Source organism: Parasteatoda tepidariorum, chromosome 3 (genome assembly GCF_982258835.1).
Source record: "Parasteatoda tepidariorum strain Cologne lab strain chromosome 3, Ptep-v5.0, whole genome shotgun sequence".
In the NCBI taxonomy this organism is placed as follows: Eukaryota; Metazoa; Arthropoda; class Arachnida; order Araneae; family Theridiidae; genus Parasteatoda; species Parasteatoda tepidariorum.
In genome coordinates, this window is record NC_141757.1 from 57,907,660 (window position 1) to 57,928,735 (window position 21,076).

General features: G+C 28.3%; 1 protein-coding gene and 1 long non-coding RNA gene across 2 annotated transcripts in view; both read left to right on the forward strand.

The window, feature by feature from the left end:
• LOC147813821 (uncharacterized) overlaps nt 1-21,076 on the forward strand; it is a 579,591-nt gene that overhangs the window by 554,248 nt on the left and 4,267 nt on the right. The gene's annotated exons all lie outside the window — the stretch shown is intronic.
• On the forward strand, nt 188-20,132 carry or (AP-3 complex subunit sigma-2 or). The gene is made up of 6 exons (XM_016051089.5): nt 188-431; nt 1,316-1,407; nt 3,945-4,056; nt 11,550-11,621; nt 14,235-14,342; nt 17,677-20,132. The coding sequence occupies exons 1-6, from the start codon at nt 363-365 to the stop codon at nt 17,794-17,796; spliced, it is 573 nt and encodes a 190-aa protein (XP_015906575.1). The 5' UTR covers nt 188-362; the 3' UTR covers nt 17,797-20,132.

Genomic DNA, 21,076 nt, shown 5'->3' on the forward strand with positions numbered 1-21,076 from the left:
CCGGATTTCACACTCCATTTTTATAAAGTTTGCTTACTTTAAAAAAGTGCGCGTATGCTCATTACTTTAAAGTGTTTTCATGCACGAAATATATCAGTAAGAATATTACGTAAAAACTTACTTTTGTCTGCGTACAAATAGTTCACATTTATTTTCGTTCAAAATAGGAATTGCGACGATTACCCACAAGCTGAGAGAATGACAAAAAGTTGTTGACTATTGATGTTATTGATAATCAACCAACCAGTTTCAAAACTAGTTGTGTTTACTCACTCTCTCTGTTTGTTTATATTAAAATTATCTTGATCTTAATTTGATTGTCTAATGTTTATGTATGAATTATAATTCTCTGCACTAAAAATATGATTAAAGCTATTTTAGTGTTCAACAATCATGGGAAGCCCCGACTTTCAAAATTTTATCAATTTTATGTAAGTCAATATTTGTTTGACACTGACAGCTCAATGATTTTAAGTTTGATTACCTACTCTATCGCCACGAATGAGTTTTTTTTCTTTTAAATCGCAATATTGAAAAATATAATATCAGCTTATAATTATTCTAGAAATTCTATAATTTCAACTTGCCATGTCGATTTTTTCCGGAAAATGCAATATTAAATACACTTTATTAATTTAAACATTCATTTTTCTCTTGTAAATGTATACCTATATTAATAAAATGCTACAAAACATGCTCGATTACCCATATATACTAATTTTTATTGAAATATAGCTTTAATATCTCAATTGACTATTTTGTTTTCAAAAATTTTAATGGAAATATTTCTTTGAAAAATATATATATGTGTGAAATGTCTCACACTACTGCATATATTTGTTTGAATATTAACCTGATTCTTATAGATCTTTAGTTTTATTCAGTGCTTTTTTTGAAAATGGATCACACCCAAAATCCATTGGAAACTACTATGAAAAATTTAATTATAACTATAGTTTATTTATTAATTGGCAATTTACAAAATCTAGTTTTAGAATGATTTCCATTTCAGTATCATAGGAGTGTTCATGATCAAATTTGTTAATGAGTAAATAAAAAAATTAGACTTTGAGTATTTCAATCTTCTTTAAAGACAGTGATGTTTGCCATATTTGACTTTAGTTTTTATCAACTTAATTGCATAAATTCCGTTATTCAGGAGATTGTCTTATCTAGATGAGACATTAACACTTACTTTATCAATTGTCTATTACATTTTCTTCTATTTATTTATTTTTTAATGCCTGTAAGCAGCTATATGTATGTACTTGTCTTTCAAATCTTCATTTTACTATTTTGTTATTTATTTATTAAGCCTGAAGAAATGCAGCAACAGATTATTAGAGAAACATTCCAATTAGTTAGCAAAAGAGATGATAATGTTTGTAATTTTCTAGAAGGAGGCAGGTAAGTAATATTTTAAGTATATATGTGATGAATTAGTATAAATGTATATTTTTAATGTCAAAAAATTTCTAAAATTTCATCTTTATTGCTGATAATTTTTGTTTAAAAACTCTGTTAAAATTTGTTGATGTGGAAACTAATTTAAGTGTCCTTAAAGACATTAGTTTATATAATATAGTTTTTATGTATAACTTTTATTAAATTTAATATTTGCTAATTGTTCTAAATGTATGTTAGTATAAACTTCATTTTTATAAACTTCCTGACTATGTTAAAACCGCAGACAAATTTGAATTTTTGAAGATAATGATGCTGATTGACTCTTTAAATTCTGCTGTCGGACTTGTAATATCTCGAAATGGAACAAATTATAATTCTTTTTTTAGCCCCTCTTCATTAATATGGCTTTAAAATTGAAGGTTAAATATATAATATTTTATTTCTTACTTGGCCAAATTTTTGACAGAAAACAAGCCAATATAGCTGGAAAACTGATTTGTCTTACACATGTCTCAATTAGAAACCCAGAAGCAGAAAGTGCCTAAAACTGTGCCGTACGTCGCAGAACAAACGAAGTCCTGCAGATCAATTAGTATCTTGAATAAGTAACAGCGTTTTCCTGCGAAACCCCCCTTCCCCGCCCACCTGCCTCCGGTAGGCTTGCAGAATAATTCCGAACCCTAATCTCATACATTCTTCTACAGATTTTCAAGGCAGCCTTTATTTTAATGTTCGGATCTTCAAATCATAGGCATTTTATTAATAATTCATCATTATCATCGTCATTAACAAAATTTTGTACTGCAAAAGTGATTGAAAAAGTAATAAATCAAGAATGTTTGCCTTGGTTTAAAAAATAATATAGTGTATCTGTGAATGATCCTGTATTTTAATAAATGAAAATTTAGTATTTTAACTTAAAGTTGACTTTTTTTCGCTGTGAAATGCTTGCAGAACATTTGTATAAATTAATAAGTCCTGTCTCAGAACATTTGAAAATATTCTGCGTATGGGATTAGAAACATGTTAATGGTATAATGGCCATATGAATGATGAATATAGATTCAAATTGTATTTATTCTATGATTAATTTTATAAATATACTCAGATATGTAGCTTATGAATGTAAATTTTGCCTTGACAATCATATATTTCCACATGTTATTAACATATCCTTTTTGCTATTCTCATATATCTTAAAAAATACGGAAATAAGAGAAAGAGAGATTTTTAAAGCTCTATTATTTTATTATTTACTAACCTTTGAAGTATTTAAGTGTTTTTAAGTTTTTTATTTTTGAAAGTTTTATAAGCCAAATATTCCTGTACTTGCAGAATCATCCATTAATATTTTAGCATTTAATACCTGACATAAGCTCAAACCAATACAACTTATTTTTCAATAAAGTTTATCTTTAGTTCTACTGCCTAGTAAAAGCTTAAACTAAATTAAACTCAGTGGTGTGACAGCCAATGGAGCCTACTGTGCCCATCTCAGTTTTCTTGACCTTGGACTCTTGGGTGCAGGAGCAAATGTTCCGATCAGGTGGTCAGCCGACCGCGGAACCCCCAGTTCCCAAGCGTGCTTGGTACTCTTTTATCGACCCAATGAAGTGATGAAAGGCTAAGTCAACCTTGCCCGGTTCGAGGATCGAACCCAGGACCTGCGCTACCACTCAACTACCGGGCGTCAGTAAAAGCTTAGACCGTTTCTTTTTATTTTAATCACTCATTTCTTCCATCCAGTATTAAACCTTAGATAACAGCAACCTGTCAGCACAAACTATTTTCTTTGATGTTAACCTGTAAAAGTCAGCTTATATTTATGTGTTTGCTCAACTTTTAAAAAAATATATCTATCCCACAATTTTATTATCTTAATTTCCAACTTTGACTACAATTTTTAAAATATTTGTTTACAAGATATTGTACAAAAAAATGGCTTTAATCATTTTATAAATCAAATCTGTTTTTTATCATATTCACGATTTAGCTGAGTTTGATGTGGTTGAGCTAATGCAACAATTGTCCCTCTAACTATTAGTATTTTTTAACTATAAAGTCCTTGGTACTTAGAAAAATTTGATAAGTTTACCAAACCGTATGGATTGTTATTTATCTGAACAATATTGATTTGTGTATTTGAATTGTCTAAAAATATCTGTCTATATGTCTGCTATCTGTAATTTCATTCAATAAACTAAGAATTCCTCATACTCCCAAAAATATAAATTCACAACACCCCTTTTAACTATGTTAAAAAATTGTTTTCCACATCTTATGATTATCTATACATTTATAAAAAAGACGTGCAATTGGATGTTTTAAATGGAACTAAATTATGTCTTTTTAGAAATGATATTTTTTCTCCTACATCTAATATGCACTTTAAGATAGATTTTGTGGACTTAAAATATTTTATAAATGGACACCAATGATTGAGTACTATAAATAGTTGGTTTTAATTATTTCATTCTCTTAAACTTCTGATTTTTTTAAGTATTTTAAATTTTTGACTTTCTGTTTTTTTTTTCCAGTCTGATTGGAGGATCTGACTATAAACTTATATACCGACATTATGCTACATTGTACTTTGTATTTTGTGTGGATTCCTCTGAAAGTGAACTTGGAATATTAGATTTAATTCAGGTTTGTTTTTTATAAAGTTTGGCTGCATCTTAGCACTGTTTTTATTTTAATACAGTATGTTTGTCTTTAGTGGGAATTAAATAGTTTGGCTATTAATGAATATAAAATGAATATTACTTTGAAATGACTTTTTTTATTGTATTTTCATTATTACAAACTGAAGATTGTGTAAAAAATTTTGTTTGATGTAAAACTTTCTAATAATTTCATGCTTCTAAATGTTAAAGTATAATTTATGCAATGGTCCTCAACAATGCATTTGTAGGCAAAGATATTCTGCCATTTTGACTAGGGGTGTAACGAATATTCGGTATTCGGCCCTTTTGTTGAATATTTGACCAAATATTTGGCAAAGTCCACACCGATGGTGTTCTCACCTTATCGTGGTGGTGTGGTTTGTGTGTGTTGTCGATCCCGAGAGCTATGCCGGCGGTAGCTTAGCTACTGGTAGGGTCACCCAAGCTGGACAGGTCGGAGGGGAGACACCAGACCAAGAGGAACATCCTGGTCCTCCAGGTTGGGGGTTGGGCATGGGGCTAACAACCCCATCCTATAAAAACAAATTGTTACGAAGTCTAAAGAAGAGAATCCACGGCTGATCTTACGGAGACGACTTGGAAAACGCCTTTTGGAAATGAAATTTGGGACATGGAACGTTTTATCTTTATATAGAACTAAAGCATTACAAATGCTTTTGCAACAATTGGATGAATACAAGATTGATCTAACTGCAATTCAAGAGATTAGATGGACTGGAAATGGAGTGATTAATAAGAGAAACCACACGGTCTTTTTTAGCTGTCACCCTGATCATCACAAGGAAGGAACAGGGTTCATTGTTAATAAACGTATTAAGCATCTGGTTATGAACTTCATTGCTGTTTCTCCTAGACTCTGTGCGATTAGGATCAGAGGACAGTTTTTCCACTATAGTATAATTTGTGCTCATGCACCCACTGAAGACAAGTCAGATGATGAAAAAGAAACCTTTTATGAGGAACTAGACAAGATTTTTAATGACTGTCCACGGCATGATAGAAAACTAATTATTGGAGATCTTAATGCTAAGGTGGGAAAGGAATCTGAATTTCATTCAGTTATAGGTCGACACAGTCTGCATGATATTACGAATGATAATGGCTTAAAGTTAATTGATTTTGCCGCCTCCCATAATTTGATCATTGGGAGTACTTGCTTTCCCCATAAAAAGATTCACAAAGCTACTTGGAGAGCACCAGATGGATCATTTGCTAATCAGATAGATCATGTACTTATTGAAGCTAGACATTATTCTAATTTATTAGATGTTCGGACTTACAGAGGTGCCAATGTTGATTCAGATCATTTTTTGGTAATTGCAAAAGTGCGAGAAAGAATATCCGTGGTTAAAAATAAAAAAGGTACAGTTCTGAAGGAGTTCAACTGTGATAAACTTAAAGTAAATGATATAAAAACGAAATATATCAATGATGTTGAAGCTGCTCTCACTAATATGCACTGGGAGAATGATTCTGTTGAGTCAAAATGGCTACAGTTAAAGGAAAAAATTTGTAATGCTGCTGACAACATTATTGGTAAGAAGGAAAAGAATTCAAATAAAGATTGGTTTGATGATGAGTGTGCTGCAGCATCCAATACTAAAAACACTGCTTATAAGAAAATGATTAAAAAGAATACAAGATTTAATGCTGATGAATATAGACGATTAAGGAGAGAGGAAAAGCGAATCCATAAGAGCAAGAAAAAAGCTTTTGAAGAGGAAAACCTAAGAGGTATTGAGTCCCTGAAGACAATTAATGAAAGCCGAGCTTTCTACAGACGAATTAATAGAAGTCGAATGGACTTTAAACAAACATCTAACCTCTGCAAAAGTAAAGATGGTTTGATTCTGACAGACAAACAGGCTGTACTCAGCAGATGGAGTGAACATTTCCAAGAAATGTTCAGTAAACATGATCAATCCTATTGCTCTGGGAGCGTTTTTGAAAATCAGAATAATGAAGATATACCTCCACCTGAACTGGGCGAGATTGATATTGCTATTAAAAAGTTAAAAAACAACAAAGCAACTGGGCACGACAGGATAGCAGCTGAGCTGTTAAAATGTCATGGTCCAGTATTTCTAAAACTAATTTATAATCTTATTACTGATATTTGGAATGCTGAAATTTTACCTTCTGACTGGAACACTGCCATTATGTGCCCAATATATAAAAAAGGTGATACCATGGTTTGTTCTAACTACAGAGGTATAAGTTTGCTTTCTACTACCTACAAAATCTTGTCAAACATTTTATTTGAGAGACTTATACAATATATAGACCCTCAAATTGGAAACTACCAATGTGGTTTTCGCAAGGGAAAATCTACTAAAGATCAAATATTTGCACTTAGACAAATTTTAGAGAAGACCAGGGAATTTGGTATTACCACACATCATCTCTTTATTGATTTCAAAGAAGCCTTTGACAGTATTAATAGAAATCGCTTGTATGAAGCCCTGGTTGAATTTCAAGTACCCAGGGGTCACATTCCCCCTAAAATTCATAAAATTCCTAAAACTATGTGCAAACCCTAAAATTCCTAAAAATCTGATAAAATTTTGTTGGTGTTCCTAAAAAACTAGAGTTATAGGCTAAATATAAATAAAAAGCAATAATCTAAAATATAAGAATTTAACTACATTAATTAAAACTGTTTTAATTTTGCCACATGGGAATTCTGATCCTGAGAGAGGTTTTTCGATAAATAAAGCAATGCTTAATGTAAGTCACCATGAGAATACTATTATGTCTCTTAGACTAATCAAAGATACCATTTGAAATTATGAAGGAGTGTTGAAGATCACTACAACACTATTGAGGGCAGTAAAAGAATCTCACAAATCATATCAAGAATATATTAGAAAAATGATCATGATTAATTTGTTTTTCTCTAACTTCTAATATAAATTGCTGATTTGAAATCTAATAATATCACACAATAGTTTTTCTTAATAAGGTAAGGTAATAATAAAGTTTTGATTAAGAAGCTAAAAATTAAATAAAAATCCAAGTTGGTGCCAATTTATTTTTTCTTTTGATTTATTCTCACTTTTGCCTGTTCTTGAATTATGCACTTAATTTCTGATAGGTAATATGTAAAGTAGAAATTTCATTTTTACACTTCAGAGATTTCATTCTTGACTTAATAAATTTCAGAGCTTTATTTTATGGCTTGCAATTATTTATGATATGTGTGGATGAATTGTAATAATCTTCTGTTATGTAATAAGCTACCGTGTGATCTGTTTTTATCCTAGCAAAATCATATATTACCCCTAAAATTTACCTAAAATTTTTTGAAAAAAGTTCCTAAAATTACCCTAAAATTTTAAAAAACTTTGCTGCTACCCCTGAGTACCACCAAAACTAATTAGACTTGTAGAAGCAAGCATGTCAAACACCGTATGCAGAGTCAAACTTTTGGGATCTTTATCTGAAGAAATTAAAGTAAGCAATGGAGTCAGACAGGGAGACTCCTTATCCTGTCTTCTTTTTAATGTTGCTCTAGAAAAAGTTATAAGAGATGCTGAAATCAATATTAGAGGCAACATATTTTCAAAATCTATTCAAATATTGGCGTATGCGGATGATTTAGACATCATTGCACGAACTGTTCCTGCATTAAAAGAAGCTTTCCTTTCTTTGGAGCTTGCTGCTAGGGATATGGGACTAATCATCAACACCGATAAGACCAAATACATGCCTGTACTTGCTAAATTAAATTCTAGTGAATCCTATCTGGAGATTGGTTCCCACAGGTTTCAGACTGTTCAGAATTTTACTTACCTTGGTTCAATTGTTACTGCCGACAATAACATAGACAATGAGATTCGGAGTCGTCTAATTTGTTCAAATAAGGCTTTTTATGGTTTAAAACGTTTTTTCAAATCATCTCTTTTATCAAAAAATACAAAACTTTTACTCTATAAAACATTAATTAGGCCAATACTTACCTATGGCTCTGAGACCTGGAACCTAACTCTAGCTGGTGAAAATAAAATTGCCATTTTTGAGAGAAAAGTTTTGAGGGCCATCCTTGGTGGGATAAAAATAAATAATTCCTGGAGAAGACGATATAATACTGAACTGTATAAAATCTACAGAGAGCCAGATATTGTGAAATTCATTAAAATAAATCGAATGAACTGGGCAGCTCACATTTTCAGAAGGAATGATGACTCAAATTTAAAGAAAATCCTATTACACAAACCCCTAACGAACAGGAAAAGAGGTAGACCCAGGCTGAGATGGCTAGATTTAGTTGAGACTGATTTCCTTACTCTAAAGGAGAAAAACTGGCGAACAAGTGTCAAAAGTAGAGAGAAGTGGATTCGAATTCAAAGGAAGGCACTGGCCCACCCTGGGCTGTCTAGCCAAATATGATGATGATGATTTGGCAAAGTATTATTTGGAAAATTATTTTTCGACAAAGGTTTTTTGGGAAGAAATTGTAATAGCTTTAATAAAGAATAATAAAAAAGTCACATTTTTTACTATACATTATTGTAAATAAATTTTATACGTATTTGTTAAGCTCTAAAACTTGTTAATTTATATTCTGAAAGACACACGGAAAAGCGAAATTAGAAGAATTGAAACTAGATTACTTTATACTGAACCATGAGTTTTGTAATGCTTATTTTTTTTTCTTTTTTCAATTATATTTGAGTCGTAATCATTTATGAAATGAATAATTTTATTTATTTCATTGTTTTTTTCACCACTTCATGCTTTAAAAATTTATAACTTTTTTTTGTTCCATTTTTGCTTGTTTTTCTGTTTTAACTAAAGCAAAGCATATATTAATAGAGCATTTCTAATAGGCTTAATTATTCTATTGTTTCTTCTTTTTTCTTTTACAGTAAGTCAGATAACTAGTAACATAGAAGACAGATTCTCTACGTTAAAATTATATTTTAGTACTACAAAAAAAAAAAATTCTATTTATATTATTTTTTTTATTCATTTTTCTTTTTAGCAATGTTTTTATTATGACCACATTTTGTTACTGAGTAGTATTCTTTTATGGTCACTTTTTCTAAATAGACAACGATGTAAAAAAGTTACATTAAGATTTTATTGTAATTCTTTCGTTTTTAAGAATTGAGAATGATTTTTGTTCGGGTTTCTATCTAGCTTTTTCTTTTCCAAAAGACTTATGTTTATAAAAAGTAATGTACATTTAACAAATTATTTCTTAATACAATTTGATTAAAAATCTAAATTTTAAACTAGCTTTTGTAGCATTCAGAAAAGACCCCGTTGGAAAAAATAGATTTACATTTAATGTTACATATTTATACATAATTTATGAAATAATCCTAAATAAAAAAAATTTTGCTTATTTTGCACATTTTTGTAGCTATTTCGACAAATCAAAACATTTTTTCACTCAATTTTAAGACTTTTTTACCCGTAGATATTTTTAAAGAAAATAAATTTTTAAAATTATTTATTATTTTTTTCCTATTTTATTTTAACAATGATCAAAATAATTTTTTGAATTGTGAAGAAATTAAACTTCAATACATTGGCCGCCACACACATTTATATTGAAATCTCCTTCTTGCCACGAGTACTGCTGTACGAAGCTTATTCTGCTAAGTACTCCCACCAATATTTTAATAATGCGAGTCTCTGGTGGTCACAAGAATAATATCTCGCTCTGTTGGTATCATGTCTGTTCATTTGTTGCATCTGCTGCTCATCTCACCACTTTACACGATCAGTTTGAATCTTTGCCGAGTAAAGAGAAGTATAACTTAAAATCTTTACCCTAATTCGTTGAAATTTAGAAAAGAAAAATGGATGACTTATTTCACAGTGAGTCAAATAGCAGTGAAAAGGAAAGCTTTTACGAGGTTCACAATAATTTTCTTAATAAATAATTTTTTTATTACTTTTACAACAATTCTATAGTTTTGTTACTTCCTATGAAATATCTTTTCAAATGCATATGAATATCCTTCTTCGTAAGTTGTCAAATAAGCTTCACTCCAATACGGGGGGCGCGACCTGACCAGAAACTCTGCTGTCACTTGAATATGGGTGACGCGGCAGTTAACGTGTTAAAATATGTAATTTTAGATTACAAAATTCAAATTTTGAAGGAAATGAGTTCAATTGTTCTTCAGAAAACAATCGAAAAAATAAGACTTATTTTTAAAAAAATTTTGCTATTTAAATTTCAAAAAAGCTTCATCATAAGACTCTTTTTCAGTCTATGCTTTTCACTTTTTCTTATAATTTTTCTAATTGTTTTGCTATTATGAAATAATGTTTTTTAATCTTTTTTGTTACATTTTTTAGTTTGGAGAAAAATATCCTCGCTGGTGCAAATTTGCTATTGTACATTTTTCAAAATGTATAGAAACTAATCTAATAAAATTATGAGATGAGGAATAATTTGCTAATTAATTTTTGTAAAATAAGTTTTGAGCTAAACTGACTGTCGTGCTCATCGACTGAGATTCTATCGTCAGTTTTATTATTAAAAGTTGCTTTCATGTTTATTTTAATGCTTTTATCTTTGTTTAGTAATTTAATCTTATTCAATTTAAACTTCATGTTACTAACATTCCATTGTTTCAAAATAATTAAAACATTTTTCAAATTTTATATTTAAAAAAATATTTATTGCTTGTTGATTAGTTAGTGATGTCTTATATCACTCTTCTTGTTAAAAGTTTAACTATTATATTAAATTAAAATAATTTACGTTAATAGATTTATTGCAAAAAAAATTGTCTTCCTAATTGTTTTTTAAAATAGGTTATTTTAACTTTTTTTCTCTCTTCGATTTTTCTTCACTTCTCCTTTATGGCAATCTCACACCTGGATATCTTGTTATTCTTTTGCTCTTCTTACCTTTCTTCATTCTGGTTTTTCAATTGAAACTAAAAAGATAATCTGCACCTCTATATTGATTCATTTTGCTCATGAGTCTTGATTTCATTATCATTGAGTTATATTGTCTGTTATTTCTCAGCAGTTAACCTCCCTGTTTTATTCTTTCTTAATTTTGGTCTTTCAATTTCTAAAAAAATGTAATCTGTGCCTATTTAATGATTCATTTGGCTCATGAGTGGCTTGAGTTCATTATCCCCACAAAAAGAATGAAATATCAAAATATTGAAGGTATGGTAAGTCTAAAAAAAAAAAATTTTTTAATTACTAATTTCTTGTGCATATTATAATGATTCCTTGAAGTTTTATTTTTTTTAAAAAAAATAAGATTATATTATTTAAACTATGAAGTAAATATTTTATTTAATAATGGTTTTAGTATTGAAAGATTCCTTTTCACATATCTATTCTCTTATTTCATAATATAGCTTAATATGACTTCTTTTTAATGTAACCCTTTTGTAGATCTTGTGAATTTTAATTGCTCTTCCAACAAAATTGGCATAGCTATTATTAATGACTTTATGATATATTTATTTTCAGGTTTTTGTTGAAACTTTGGACAAATGCTTTGAAAACGTTTGTGAACTAGATTTAATATTCCATGTAGACAAGGCAAGTTAATTTTAAGTGAACTCGTAAAAAAATCTTATTATTAATTAAAAAATTTCTATGGATAGTAAACTGTATAAAACTAAATACTGATGTTGTTAGTAGCATTGAAAGCAAGGTGACATCTGTGTTATGATTTTCTATTTATTTCCATGCCAAAGCTTTGTGTTCCAATTTCAAATGATTCTATTCATTTTTTATGGAATTATTACTTTATATTTCATGTTATTCTGATTTTTCTTAATACTTAAATGAGAGGTGTGGTGGCTCAGGGGATAAAGTGTCCACCTTCCAATCAGGTGAATCCCCTGCCTACCACAATGCAGATGTAAAATATCCTCAGTGGTTGACAGATCATGGGTAAGAGTCCCCTTGCCATCAAGCTAACCGTGGGAGTATTTTGTGGTCTTCCTGTCCCTGTAACACAAATGTGGGTTAGTTCCATCGAAAAATCCTCCACGAAGGCAAATTCTCTCAACACATTTGATCCATGAGTTCCCTAGTCTTCTGGATTGGGTTCAAAATTACAAGGTTTGGGAGTGGAACATTAGTAGTCGTAATCCCAAAATTTGATGCCTATTAAACGATGGTTATGAAAATATTAAAAAGAAACTTAAATGGATATTTTGCTAAAAAAGAACAAAATAATCTTAAAATTAAATAATTTGATATTTAAGCAAATAAATAACCATAATGAGCAATACCACTCAAAAGATAACTACTTCTTCATTTTATTATTTCTAATATTTTTTATACAGGGTGTTTATAAAGTCCCGGACCCATTTTGAATCCCCAAAGAAAAAAGTCCAGCAACGTATGGGGATCTGAAAACCCCCATGAATACCGTGAGACACAAAGGGATTTGCCAAAGGTTGTTGTGTGGTGTGGACTAATGCACGACTGAGTCATTGGGCCTTTCTTTTTTACAGAAAAGACGGTGTCATCAGTCGTACACTTAGACATGTTGGAAAACTTCGTATTTCCACAACTAGAAGAGCTTCAGCCACATGTCTTTTTGCAACAAGATGGTGCACCACCTCATTTGGGTATCATCCTTCGTAGTTCTTTGAATGACCATTTTCCAGGAAGATGGATTGGACGAGGAGGTCCAATTCCTTGACCACCCAGATCACCTGATATAACTCAGCTGAACTTTTTTCTTTGGGGATTTATAAAGGACAATGTTTACAGGAGGATCGTGTCGAACATTGATGACCTAAGACCCAGAATTACAACCGCAATAGCCTCTGTGGATGCCGACATGCTTGCCGCTACCTGGTGTGAAATTGACTATCGACTTGATATTCTCCGTGCGAGACGAAGGGGGCACACGTGGAAGTTCATTGACAAGGGTCATGAAACTTTTTGAGTCTATCTAACCATTTATGTTATTAATTTTAATCTATCTTTATTATTTTATGAGTTATTAAACATCAAAAGGAGTCTGGGACTTTATAAACACCCTGTATAATTCCTGTTCATTGGCCTTAACAAATTTATGGAACTTAGAAATATATTTTTCATAAAACATAAATCTTATTTTCTATAATGAAACTTCTTAGAATATCAAGCCTTTTTGTACTTTGCCTCAGAAATGTGAAAATGGCCAGAAAAATATGCATAAATTAAAATTGTGATTGTTCCCATTCATTGTTAACCATTTATTACTTTTCAAAAATATTGTGACCTTATTATTTTAACTTACAAAATGTCTTATTTAGAAAATAAGAAAAAATATAGCTTGAGATATTATATATATATATATATATATATATATATATATATATATATATATATATATATATATATATATATATATATATATATATATATATATATAAAGGATATATTGAAATAGTTTCCTTTAGAAAAATCAGAATTTGTGCTTTAAAGTAAATTTGTAGAAAAAAATTTTTTTATAAACTATTTTATCTGCACAGTTTATAATTTCGTATGCATCTTTCTGTTGGCAATTTTAGAACATTACTTGGCATGAGTTGTATTTATACTGATTTTATAAATTTATCCTTATTTTCTTATTAAAATTTGAATATACTGTTATTTACGCACTGATTATTGTTTCTGCAAGTTCTCTTTTTCATTTAAACTCTGAATCAATTATAGCAATGAAATAATGTAAGTTAAAATAGTTTTTACTTAATTTAAGATTTTACCTTGTTGTATAAATGTGAAAAATACTTGGTGATACTTGCATAATGCTTGGTGAACATTCATTTTTGCTTTTTCTTCCCAACTTATGTAAAGAATGCATTGTAAAATATAAATAACTTTAAGAAACTATAATAACTGTAATCAGAAAGCACATACTATTCTGAAGTTTGTGGATTTTTTTTCTTCCTGGTGCTGATATTTTTGGCAGCTTAATACTCATGTCATTTCAATGGTAAAAAAAAAATTATTGCTTTTTTTTATATCTCCTGCTGCAATTCTACTTATAGTTTCTTATACTTTTAATAGTAGTTTCATTTCTTGCAATTTTAATAATTTAGCACTGTAAATTTTTTTTAATGTAATTTTTGATTATTGTGTTTTTTATTTGATTTATTTCACTCGTATTGAGTTTTTCTTGATTTTAAAATTTTTAACTCTTTGTAGGTACATTTTATTTTGAATGAATTGGTCATGGGTGGCATGGTATTAGAAACAAATATGTCTGAAATTATAACTAGAGTTGAAGAGCAGAATAAACTTGAAAAGCAAGAGGTATGTGTGCAATGTCTTTATCCTTGGTTGATATTAGTGTAAACCAGAGCCGAAGGACATGAAATGTAGAACATGGATATTAATTTGTATCAATTGATAACTGTTTAAAATTAAATATGAAATCCTTATACTTTTATCAGTTTTAACTGCACCATTTGAACTGTCTCTTAAAGGCATTATATATGTTTTTTATTAGTTGTTATTAATTACATTTTGTAATATTTATTAACAAGTATAAATGTTTATCAATATTTATTTCACAAGATTTCCCCTATCTATTTACCGTATTTAAAATTCGTGGGATTATTTATGGTCCTCTTTATTGTTCTATTGCCGCAAACTTATATTTTATTAATATTATGCAGAGAATTTTTTTTTTTTTTTTTTGAAAAATCGAGGTAGAAAAAATTATTTTTTATCAAAAGTATGTAACTCTTGGACAAAGACATTTTTCTTTATCTTTCAAAATCTGTAGTTGCGTTTCAATTAATTGTTAATTAGGTGTTATAAAAAATACTTTTTTATAAAAAACAATTTGAAAAATACTTTTTTTATTTACAAATTTGAAGTATTTCGGAGATTTTTTATGTTTAATTTGCATTATCTATTTTATTTGAAAACAAACTAATATTTGTTACCAATAATGAAAAGCTAATGATTCATTTATAAAGTGGGATCATAGGTTATAATTTTATTTTTTAGCCTTTCCAATATGGCATTTAACATGCTAAAGCGTGTTAATTTGATCCACTTCTTATACCAACTATAAGTAATCATCGTAAATATATTAATTTATGTTTTTTCTGTTTGAAGTATAGATATCCTCTTTTAAATTTTTATTTATTATGCTTGCTCATCCTCTTTTTTTTCTAAGAAAAAAATTAGTCATTTTTTTAACTGTCACCCTAAAATTTGATTAAAAACAATTCATTATTGATTACTATTCAAAAGTATAATATTTATATTTAAGATTTTTCCTATAAGTTCTTTTTATCACTCATACAAGTGAAATACTATATTAATATATTTTGTTTTAAACACTATGCAAGAATGAGCGTTTATATCTTACTATGTCTCTAGACTAAATAATTGTACTTATTGTTACATTTTGTTTTGTTGTGCAAGAACTATTAAGACTTAAAAACTTGAAACTATAAAGGGGTGTAGAATATTGTTGAGGAAGTACAATAGAATTTTTAAAAAAATTGTCATTTGTTGATAATTAGTTCAAGAATTATTAACTATAAAACTTTAAGGAATAAATACCCTACAAGCCACTTTACAATTGCAAGAATGCAACTTCAGAGTTGAAATTTATTATGCCGAATGGGCCATATTTGTTTTTAAACTTAGCACAGAGTTTTTTCTTATTACAATTATTCTTATTACAATTATATTATTATATTTTCTTATTACAATTCTTATTACAGAGTTATTACAATTTTAAGTACTTTTATGCCAATTATTTATTACTTTTCTGCTTACGTTACATTTCGCTTTGCTGTACAAAATATATAAGTTTAGAAACTTAAAATTGCAATGGTAAGTTTTCAAAAGAAAGTGCAGAAAGTTCAACATAATAAAAAATTTAAGATTCAATAATTAGTACTAGGTAAAAAAAAATTAAGTAAAAAATACCATATTTGGTTATTCTATAGGCTGCTGAAATACAACCATGAAGTTAAAATTTGACATGCTGAAAGAGCCATTTTTATTCGTGAACTTGGTGAAAAAAATTTTAAGAAATTCCAATTTGTTAGAAAATTATTGCAAAAAAAGTTCTTTTTCCTGATTATTCTTTTTTTTTTTTTTTTTTTTTTGCTTTAAATATTGATTAAATATTCAGTATTGTTGTACAAATTTTTTTTTCCTTCACAAAATCTTTATTATATTAACTTGCACTCTAGTAGATGTTAATCAAATCTCGCAACAACAGCAACAAAAAGTCGAAAGAGATTAGACTTGTTGCCACATATAAATCTTAACCTTTATAGTAAATTTTTTTAAAAAAAATTATAAAAAACTAATAAAGAGGGATAAGACTCATTCCCTATTTAAATTATGAGTTTTGTCAGGGAGTAAAATTACTTCTTATTTATTTCTTCTTGTTGGGTCACCATTCTGTGTTCTTTAGGTTAAACGTTTAATTCAAGTTCAGATTTTTATTTTCTAAATCCCGGTAATCATTCATTTCATTATAATTAACATTTTAACAGAACGTTCATTCCTATAGCTACAATTGTACATTTTAAAAATAAAACATTCTGAATTTTCATTTGAAATATCAATATTTGCGGGGGGAAATACCATTGACGAATGAGTAGCAATTAGAAGTTAAGGGAAACCAGCAGGGACAGAGCCTCTTAGCAAATAATAAATTTTGGATAATTCTGTTTCATACATTCTCATTGGGCAGAAAAGTCGCATGTTTTGACTTTTAGTTGTATATATCTTTGGTGGCCATTGTTTGATTAATAAAAGTTCTAATAGTATTTAACTGTAAAATAGTATTTATCCTTTTTTTAATGATTTTTAGCAGTAATATTATGACATCATCCATTTTTAATGTTGTTCTCTGTTATTATTATGTTTACCAATTTGATTGTCATTCAAAATTAAAGGCTTAAAAATAAGAGTATTGAGCCCCTTATAATTAAGTAATTGCATAATTTGCCCCTACGCTGCAATATTTTATGAAAAGGATATTTATTCCCCATGTTACAGTTACTGAATGGTAAATAAATCTTATTTCCTTTATAATATATGTTATACATATCATGTGTCATATATGTCATATTTACTTTCATATTACATTTTATGTAATACTGTGTTCAGTTCAAGTATGCAATTAAAATAGTGAGTCTCATTCAAAATTCTAAATCAATATTAAGTAAAAAGTTTAAGTCCTTTTGTTAAAAAACCTGTTTAGGGAAAAATTAATTCGTTTTTATAGTAACCGAAAATAAAATAAAAATTTCAAAAACAGGTTTGCAGTGGTGACCAGCTATCAGGTTTAAATTTTATCACAATAGAATCAGAGACTAAATCTCTGGAACAGAGATGTATTATTACATTGAAAAAAAAAAATTTTTTTTTTTTATTTATTTGAATTTATATTTTGATATGATCTGTTTATCGTGAAGAGAAAAAAACGCAATTGTGTTATTGTTGTGCTAAACAAGCAAGCCGCAGAGCCCTCCTATTTATTTCATAACATATGCTGTATTTTTTCTTTTTTGTGTTGGCAGCCTTCTTGTTGTGTTTTCTCATTAAAACATTAAAGGTATAAAATACCCATTATTTATTTTCTGTTAATATTGATTTTCTCTTTTAGGCTGGTCTATCAGCTGCCCCTGCCAGAGCTGTTTCTGCTGTAAAAAATATGAATATTCCTCAGCAAATCAAAGACATGAAACTGCCAGATCTACCTTCAATTAGTACTCTAAAATTTTAATCTGTCCTTAAAATATTCCGAAAGTGTCATCCTTTTTCATTATTGTATTCACTACCCTGCTCATGAAGCATGATGTTTATCAATTTTTTTGTAAAACAATGAGTTATTTAATAATATATATGTAATTGGTTTTTCAGTACTTTAATAGGGTCTAACTTTCATTATTAATACTGTTTTAAGTTATTTTACAGGATGCTCTAAATTACATAGATGTTTTTAAAAAAGAAAACGGTTAGTGTTTAAAAAGAAGAAAAAATTCCAACAAATGTGTGTAATAGGGCATAAGTTTTTACCTTACAGAGTTCTTGGTGTAGATTCAAAAAATTTCTGAGGTGCAATGTTGCAGATAGTATTATAAGTCACAAAAAAAAAGAATTGAAAAACATATAGGAGCATGTGATTGCAACTGACAGAAGATAATTTGAAAATATTACTACATTATATTCTTCATCTTCAAAATATTTTTTAAAAAATATATGATACTATTTTTTTATTGACGACACATTTAGTACCTGTCGGGTAGCTACACATTCATCATCTAATTTGAGCTAAAACCAAGAGGAAGAAAACTATATGCCCTGCATTTATTGAAAGAATTGTTTTCTTTTTAGCCCTAATCTTTCTCCTGTTATAAATTAGTGAAAACAGTCTGCCTAATTTAGAACATCCTGTATTTGGTTAATACTACTTGGCAATACTCTAAAAATTTGAAGTAATTAATTGATTGTTTAATAATTATTTTTTTAATAGTGATAATCTTTTTGTCATATAATTATTTTGTATTAATTATTAAGATTAAATCTTTTGATTGTATTAATAAATTTGACAAGGTGCTTTTATTTATGTCATTTTTGAAAATGAAGTAGGTCTATATTTATATATATAAGTACATTTTAATTGCTTTTTAAGCTGATTGTTTTAGGTTTTTCATGGAATTATGGTTTATTGCTTAAGTGCTGGAAACACAAAAATTTATTATATTCATTTATACCTTTATCATCAGTTTACTTGAAAGAGTTTGTTTAAAACCTTTAGTATGAAATTATGTATGTTTAAGTGAGAGCTTATTATTTAAAACTGTATAATACACTTGTAGTTGTTTTTTATGAGTTTAAAAAAAGTCTATGTTTTGTTATTTATATTATATTATGCTGCTAAAAATAGAGTACTTTGTTGTTTTATAATTAAAGTAGTACTAAATTATACATTTTAAAATCAGAAAATTTATCAATTAAAAAAAATGTGAGTCAATGTTTATTATGAAATTTTTTCAGCAAAAATTTTTGTACTGTATTTTTAGTACTTATGTGTTTGTCTTTGTTTCATGGTATACTTATGTAAATAAAATACACATGGGCATGGACACAGTAGAGTCTATAATTAATCTACACTACTTGAAATTAAGGAAATTTCAAATTACAAAGCTTTGTAAATTACAGATACTTCATTGGTTGACACTTTTTTACCCATGTTTAATAAATTAATTAAAACCAAAATGTACAAACTTTAAAGTTAATTATTGCAATAACAAACAGAGAATAAAGAACTAGTTTTGATTTTTTTGTTGCTCTTCTGAATTGTTTTTTTTTTTTTTTTAATTTGTATTTCATCCGCTTTTAATTTTTATATCTAATTTTTAAACAACTACAGCTAGTGGTTAGAACCAGAATTTCAAAATATTATCAAATATTACATAAAATCTAATCAAACAATTTAATTAAGATTTAGAAAAAAATTTAGAAGGAACTTAAAAACTTTATTCTATAATGTGAAACTTGGGTGTTCATGTAAAACAAAAGCATAACTTTTTTTCATTTTGAGAGTATTGATAATGGTTTTTTGAAATTCAATTGTGATTACAGTTAGCTTTTATTTGAAAATCATTTAAAACTAAGTAGACTCTACTGTGTATACATGTAATATTTGTAAATTATGCTATTTGTTTGTTACTTTTTTTCATATCTGAAAGTAAAAGGAATTTTAAAAGTTACAAATATGTTTTATAAGTGGTTTTTATTTTTAAAAAATTTCTTGCAATTAAAACTAATTTTTCAACACAAAAACTTTATCAATCTGCAAGTTTTATCATCCAATTTTTATAATGTTCCATGTATGAATTTATAAAAAAAAAAAAGACAATATTTTAGTCTGTTGAATAATGAATCAAAATTGAAAGAAAAAACTTTTCTTTTAAATAGCCTTTTACATAAATGTAATTATTTTATATAGAATGTCATTATGTTTTTGAAAATCAACCAGATATGCTTGTAATTTACAGATTGAAGAAAATTTAATATGCGATACGTTTCATAATAAAAATATTCCATGACAACTAACTGATTGTTTTAGTCTATTTATTTATAACTCCTATAAAAAACATATATTTCAACTTTGTGGAAATAGTATAAATGAAAATATAGTTTTGAAGAAAATGCATGTTTGTGAAGATTTATGCATTATTTTGTGAGGAAAGTAACTGATGCAGAGCTAATAATAAGTGAGTGTCATATTATGAGCATTCTTTATATCCTGTTACGTTGTTTTGTATCATTATTTGCATTTTATTATCACCTGTGGTATCATTGGATACTGGTGCGATAACATTTGTCCCCTCAAAAAGACTAATGGGACATCACTGTACCAGGATATAACTCCAGTACAGATTTTGTGAGTACAGAATTTTTTTTTTAATTATATTTGTAATGGGGTAAAAAGACAAAATGTTGCCAAAAAAATAGAAAAATTAGAAACCAATCTTGAAAAGTGAAAGAAGTCATTGTAAGCCCTAAAAATATTAAATGCTTTTTTCTAAAAAAATATATATATGTAGATAATAAATTTATTGCTAAAGGAACAGTTTGAAATTTGCATTATCTTGAAGTATAAGTACTTAAGTGAAACTATAGCATCCCAGACAAAGCTAACCATTAATTGTGTATTTGACTTTAATATTAGTTGGCTTTAGTGTTTGTTGAATCACCAAACACACTCCACAGCGTAATATCCATCAAAAGAAGCTGATTGTGATTGTTTAGTCTAGCGTCAGTGTGATCCATTATGATTTTATGAAACCTGTTTTTTTGATCGCAATAGAAATATGCCAAGAAATTCATGGATTCGCACCCACCAGGATTTTACTCCACTTGGTTAAAAAAAAAAATTCTGCTTGCTTAGGAAAAGTATAGAGAAAATATGGGTGGTACATACTTTGATGAAAGAATTAATTTCTTATATTTGTAAGCTGTCAACCAACTTTATTCTAAGTGGTAAGAATTTATTT

Excerpts from the sequence above, each read along its gene's own strand:
- or (XM_016051089.5), top strand. The coding sequence starts at position 363 with ATGATTAAAGCTATTTTAGTGTTCAACAATCATGGGAAGCCCCGACTT. Across the intron at positions 11,622-14,234 it reads TAATATTCCATGTAGACAAG|GTACATTTTATTTTGAATGA; the intron begins GCAAGTTAATTT and ends AACTCTTTGTAG. Across the intron at positions 14,343-17,676 it reads ATAAACTTGAAAAGCAAGAG|GCTGGTCTATCAGCTGCCCC; the intron begins GTATGTGTGCAA and ends TTTCTCTTTTAG.